The 7,179-nt window shown below is 43.6% G+C and overlaps 1 protein-coding gene across 1 annotated transcript in view; it reads right to left on the bottom strand.

Moving 5' to 3' along the window:
• LOC130380977 (uncharacterized) overlaps positions 1-1,181 on the bottom strand; it is a 1,819-nt gene extending 638 nt beyond the window's left edge. Inside the window, exons 1-5 of the mRNA XM_056588399.1 lie at positions 1,082-1,181; positions 934-987; positions 716-793; positions 230-580; positions 32-128 (exon numbers count right to left, since the gene is read on the bottom strand). Of these exons, the coding sequence (XP_056444374.1) occupies positions 32-128; positions 230-580; positions 716-793; positions 934-987; positions 1,082-1,094 (593 nt within the window). The 5' untranslated portion in view covers positions 1,095-1,181. The remainder of the gene's footprint in view (positions 1-31; positions 129-229; positions 581-715; positions 794-933; positions 988-1,081) is intronic.
• Positions 1,182-7,179: the final 5,998 nt, after the last annotated feature.

Genomic DNA, 7,179 nt, shown 5'->3' with positions numbered 1-7,179 from the left:
CAGAGCTGGAGTGAAGTCGATATGATCCAACAGCGATGAATTCCAGGACGAGTCCAGGACGTCGCCAAGACCAGCCAAATCATTGGCGGTCAGCCCTGCTAGTGGCGCACACTGGGGATCTCCATGGACTATTTGTAATAGAAAAAAGAAAAGAAATCAGTATCAATCCCATCATGATCATTACACTCTATAGAATATACACATACTTTTTTTTCATTTAATTTCCTACCGTGTTGTATAGTTCCATCCGGTTGCACTGTGACGGTCTCTGCAGGCGACGCCGACACATGCACATCCACTTCCCCGATCACTTGGTGTTTGGAATCAGACCATACAGCTCCATGTTGCACGATTTGCGGGTTTATAACGGCCTGAATAACCTGATTATACTTCTCCGGAGCTAGACCACCATGGTTGGCGTCCTTGCGGGCCTTTTTATAAGGAATTTGTAGCTGTTCTATGGCCTGCGGTGAGCAGGGTATAGCCCCGCCTATTCCCGCCGACCTTTTCAAATTCTTCTTGGATAGTCGACTTGGAGTTGGTCCGGGGGTTCGCTGATTGACTTTGGCCGCAATAGGTACTAAACGTGGATCAAAAACAAAATACAAAAGTATTCAGGGGTTAGTTTTGGTTGTTTCAGATGTTAAATTAATAGATATTTTATTTTGGTAACACACCTATAGATATACTATTGGCGTACGTATTAACAACTTACCAAAACTATCGCTTGTCAACGCATTAGTCTGATCGGCTAGAATTGGTCTTTGAATGTTGAGCCGAATATCATGCAAACCTGTTACACATTGGGAAAACACAAATTTAATAGTTGTTCTACATGAATATACCATAGCAACTAATAATAATAATAATAATAATAGAGAGAGTGTTATGGATCTATATATAACACACTACTATAAAAACAAACAAACATACTTCCACGTGGACCCTGCGGCTGTTTCACGCTCTCGCCGCCGGGACCGCGAATCGCTGTGAAGTAATCGCTGCTTCGGTCAGATATAAACAGCTGATTCACATAGACATAGTCATAATATAATCATAATACACTCATATGAATACTTACAGTCAGTCGGCATAGTAGTGCAGGACGGATCGATGTTTTTTTTTTTCTTCCAGCTGCTACGACGCGTTTACTATCTTAGAATAGTGTGTCTAACGTCCGGGGTCAGAGGCCGTACTCTTCCGTATCAATGGGGCCCGTATATTTATGCATGATAGCACCCCCTCTGTAGACATTCGCACCTAGGCCCCCCCGACGTCATAGACTCCTAACCAATAGGTACTGATCACACACATACTTGGGTACCGCAGGCCTACGCCCACTCATCGCATCATAGACAGACAATCTCCTAATGGTAAAATAAGTTAAAACCAAATACACTATATTAGATGAAAATTACTAAAATATCTTAATAGTATCATGATATCGCCTAATATATTGTCAAGGTGGACCACAGGCCGTATCTTCACTATGTTAGTACTATGCCCCGTTGGTGAACCCTCCTTTTAATCCAGATAGATAGATAGATAGATAGATAGATAGAGAGATAGAGAGATAGAGAGATAGAGAGATAGAGAGATAGAGAGATAGAGAGAGAGAGAGAGAGAGAGAGAGAGAGAGAGAGAGAGAGAGAGAGAGAGAGAGAGAGAGAGATATATATATATCTATCTGCCGGTTTCATAAAATAGTAGGGTAGATTAAAAAACACCTTAATACGCCGCCCACACACACACACACACACACACACACACACACACACACACACACACACACACACACACACACACACACACACACACACACACACACACACACACACACACACACACACACACACACACACACACACACACACACACACCCTCCAAATCACTCTGCATAGTACCAGGGAGCCATCAAACAGCACGTGTCTTCCATAGACAGCTCCCCCATAATCAACATGGAGCCGGGGGGGGGAGGTGCCCGTCAGACATATGTGTAACAATAGAGGTGTTGCTTCTCCACAGACATTAAGGCATCGAATTATACACCCCACCGTATCCATTGGCATTGAATTGCACTTTTATCCTACACTACTTACAAACACATTTGTTATAAGAATTGTACCATATAATGATGCTGCTGTCCACATATTGTTAATAGAATCATAGCCCATGAAACATCTGTTGACACACACACACACACACACACACACACACACACACACACACACACACACACACACACACACACACACACACACACACACACACACACACACACACACACACACACACACACACACACACACACACACGACGATCTTCCTGTCGACAGTGCCCCATCTCACACTCTCTAGGGCCTTGACTGTATGCCCACTTCCACCATCAATGGTCTTGCCCTGCAATCCGCATAGATCACTGGCTATCCTTCCAACAACACAGTGATCATTCTGCTAACATCCTGGCCGCTTTGACGACCGGCTGTCCTGCCTACAACACGGTGATCTTCCTGTTAACACACCTACAGTTCAGCCGATTCGACTTCGCATATCCCTAGCACACACCCCCCCACACCCCCACACACCCCCCCCCCACACACACACACACACACACACACACACACACACACACACACACACACACACACACACACACACACACACACACACACACACACACACACACACACACACACACACACACACACACACACACACACACACACACACACACACACACACACACACACACCTGTCTATACAGATCCCGCACCCCAGCGACCCCTGCAGGTTCACCACTGGCATTACACGGATCAGCCCTACACGAAGGGGTTTATGCTTTATGACCCATCATAAAACATAAACAGGAAGTGGTACCTGTGAATAGGGATTCCCCCTTCACCCCCACCCCCTCCCCAACCGGAAGTGAGTTCAGATAGAAATGGCACCAAACAGTACGTATGATCAACTACTGATGCCCTACGGCGGCATCTAGAACGAGGCATCTAGTTAATATATATGTCTATTGCATATTTGTAAACGTCAGTTTTACATTTGGATTGGTAGGGTGACAACTGCAAGCTACTTAGATACGTTAAGTTTGAGGGAAAGCTTCACGTTCGTGTTAGCATGGGTAGCACTAGGCTACTGACTTTAATGCCTTAACCTTACTACATCTGTTCTGAAATCAGAATCAAAAGTATCACATATATTAAAGAACAACAAATGAAAGTATTTTTTTTATTAAACAATGGGTCAGACAACAAGAATGTGTGTGTGTGTGTGTGTGTGTGTGTGTGTGTGTGTGTGTGTGTGTGTGTGTGTGTGTGTGTGTGTGTGTGTGTGTGTGTGTGTGTGTGTCCAACTTGAAAAACAACAACAAAGTCAAGGAACTGGGCCCCGTTTCCCGAAAGCGTCGTTAGCCTAAGTGGATCGTGAAGTGCGTCGAAAGGGCATCGTAGAGTTTTCACCGCGTTTCCCGAAAGCATCGTGGGGAACGAACGTCTTGAAAACGCTCGTAGCTAACGAGTACTCCAGGGGTGCTCGTAGGTACTCGTAGGACGCTAAGAGCATCGTCAGCTATAGCCTCAGTGGCGACACCATCGGACATTCCGTCTATTGGATGCGTTTATTAAAACGCATTGCGCCTTTATGTTCTTAGTTTGGTAATTAATGAAGATTATTAATTAATTTATTAATAAAGATGTTAAAATGGCCAAAATAAAACGGGACAGTCCAGAAAATGTTTGCGCAGGCAGTGCACTCAAAATGTGTGAGAGAAAGTGGGGGGATTTGTGCAGACTGACATAGGCTACTCATAAAACGTAGCATAAAATAATGTAAAAAATAAATTAAATTAAACAAATTAAAAAAATAAATAAATAACGAAATTAAAGAAATTAAAAAAAATAAAACAAAGAAATAAAAAAATTATAAAAAACAAGCAAAGGAGCAGGCAAAAGGCAGGGATATGGTGGGGATTGGTCACGTTGACGGGAATGTTTAGTGACATGAGGGAGGGTGGAGGGGGTTAAAAAAAAGTCTCAATCACTATTCGACGCGCATGAAAACCAGCCGCGTAGTTATGAGGGAGGCCGTCCTCACACCGATCTTCCTCATCGTCATCGTCCTCAACGTCCTCCGGTTCAAGCAATGCCACCCCATCCTTAGCTGCAATGTTGTGCAACATAGCCGTCACACATATCAAGGCGCATGACTTGGCCGGCGAAAACTGGAGCCCTCCGCCTGACTTGTGAAGGCATCTAAAGCGCAACTTCCACCTCCCGATCGTGCGCTCAACGATGCACCGGGCCAGACGGTGGGCTTCGTTGTATTCCTCATCATGGACGTCTCCCGGGTTATTCACAGGTGTGAAGAGGAATTATTTCAGGGGGGAAAATGCCGTGAAACGCACAGTGCATTCAGGATTAGGACTGATATATGTCGGTTTAAGCCTAATCAATTGTGTTTTAATGTCTTTAGCATTCATATAATTGCAGTCTATTTTTTTTGTAGGCTACTCTGCTGTTGTCCTTGATGGGGATATATTTTAACCCTTTTTAACACAATTTTCCTGCGACATTCCTGCGTCTCCCCCTCCTACGGAGCCCATTTCAGCACCGTGTCAGTAGACAGTTAAGGCTGATTTATGCTCAGTTACGTAAGCGTAAGCGCAAGCGCAAGAGGCCCTTGCGCGCCCCTTTCATCACATTTCCTGTTTTCATACCGCCAACTATGCCGCCACCTACCACACGATCTGGCACATAATTATGCGAACCCTTTATGCAAACCCTTCCACAGGGGCAAAGTGCTATTTTGATGCGCGACATCAAACAGCTGATGCGGGATTGTGAGCCATTTTAATGATCTTGTCACCCGATATTCGTTCTATTAGGCCTTATTTGTTTTAGTGTTAGCCTATTTGAATTAATTACGTAATGTTTTGTGTTCACGTTCTATGTGAAACATAAGTGTTTCACATAGACGCCAGCATCGCCAGCATCTGACAAAACATAATCTGCCAGCTGCTCCCTGACAAGGGCCGGTTTTGGTGAGAGTCGGGAAGATATCGGATGACTCGCGAAAGGAGATCATCAAACTTTGGCACATAAACAAACCAACGACTCCCACAGACAAAGACGTCATTCTCGAGGTCGTCTTCAACGAAAAACTTTACTCCACATATTACTCCACCTACTGTTCTGGCGGTAAATTGCTTGGCAACACGCGCAACACGCGCAACCTAAAAGGGAGCATGAATTGCTTTGAGTAAGTACACCAACGCTGAAGCATGCAGCCGCCTTTACAATCCTACGACGTTGTGAGTGCAGCGAATGCGCGTTCACGTTAAGAGGAGTTTCGGGAAACGCTCCAAAGAAATTGACGATGGATCGCAAGATCCATCGTGAGAATGATCGTACGAGCGTGGATCCATCGTTATCGGGAAACGGGGCCCAGATCGATGTATAACATCATGCTGCGTTCCGGGGACACATTGTAGACCGTAATTTACGAGCTGTAACGGAGGTCATTATTAACCTTTATTTACCCAGGAGAACAAATTAAAAACAAAATTCTTATTTTCAAGTGCAGCCTGAAAAGAGCTAGAAGCTCTTTGAGGGGTAGAGGGAGGGGAGTGCTCAAAGTGAAAATAAGGTTATGGTAGACTAAGGTGGTTGTGAAAACGCTGGAACTACTGCGGTCACGTAGCTGGTAAAAGACAGTTGTATCCGTTTTTAGGATGGTGAGCAGACATTGTTAAAGATTCGGGAGTCGGGACATTCCCTTGGTATCCAAGCAGTAGAGATCAGTGTCTGTACCCCCTTTGCTGAACTTTGCCCATTCATGTGTGATCCCCCTGGTTTGCAGAGGTGCACGCTCAGTCAGAAGGTTTATCCAAATAACAAAGAAGTGTCCAACACTCGCATTACAGTGTGTGTATTCACACACATACCTGATTTCATCTACCTTTACATTAGAGACAGTAACTGGGCTGGCAGCTGTATAGCTAATGCTAGGGTAACAAGGTAATACAGTAAAGCAACACAAGGATATAGCGGTAGTTGACTTACTTGTCCGAGGTTTGTAGCTGAGCCGAGGAGTGTTGATACTTATCCGCACTCCATTTCCAGACAAAGTCGGCGAAATGTTTGGCGCGTTTCCAGAGAAAATAAGCTCGGATGAAGGAACTAAACATAGACTTTTGTGATCATTTGTACATCCCAGCAACACTCAACACTGAGCAACTGCCATGCTTGCAAACTATGATGTTTCTCCAGGAAAGAACTATGTGTGTGCTGAGCTCACGCGGTTTTAGCTCCTTTTCTCATGGGTGGTCGGGACCAATTCTCTGGGCGGGCAAAGCAGAGAAAGGGGAGGTAACCTTTCCCCGTTCTATTATCCTTCTTTTTTAATGAACATGTTTAAATTGAAATTTCACCCATTTTCATTTATCTTTGTATCGTTAGAAACCAACTCATATTTTTGAATGGTAAAGAACATATTTCGCTATCTGTGTGCTCCATGTTTTGTCTAGACAATATCGCCTAACAGCCTATCGAGACTTTCTGGAATGGGTGCTGCAAGGCGAGAGATTGGGCCGAGGCTGTCGTGTCGTTTTACCTACTTGCGTCGTGCAGACCATCCGACTAAAATATCCAGCTCCAGACGGCCAGTAGTGCGGGCACCAAGAAGCTGACGACGCTCCGGAAGAACTATAAGTTTCATTGTTTACATATATTTTTGTTTATATTTCTTGAAATAAATGGTTCAAATTCACGCTGTTGTAGTGGTATTGTAGCTCCAACAGTGTATATTCGAGAAATAATATTATTGGACGACCAACATTTCACGAGTGGAGCTACTAAGCTACTGTTGCCTTAGATTAAAACGAATAAGGGTCATAAATCAATTTAATTATGTATTATAAGTCTAAATTGCACTATAAGTTAGCTGCATATCAGTTACCTCCTTCTTAGTTTATAATGTTGAACTCTGATGTAGACAAAGCAGGAGTTACATTATAATTTTTGTTCACAAATGAAAGAATTGTGCCATGGGTAGACAACAAATTAAAATAAACAGGGTAAAACTAATTCAATTATAATATATATATATATATATATATATATATATATATATATATATATATATATATAGGCCTACACACACACACACACAC

The sequence above is a fragment of the Gadus chalcogrammus genome, chromosome 4, assembly GCF_026213295.1.
Source record: "Gadus chalcogrammus isolate NIFS_2021 chromosome 4, NIFS_Gcha_1.0, whole genome shotgun sequence".
In the NCBI taxonomy this organism is placed as follows: domain Eukaryota; kingdom Metazoa; phylum Chordata; class Actinopteri; order Gadiformes; family Gadidae; genus Gadus; species Gadus chalcogrammus.
This window is presented reverse-complemented; position numbering and strand designations above follow the sequence as displayed.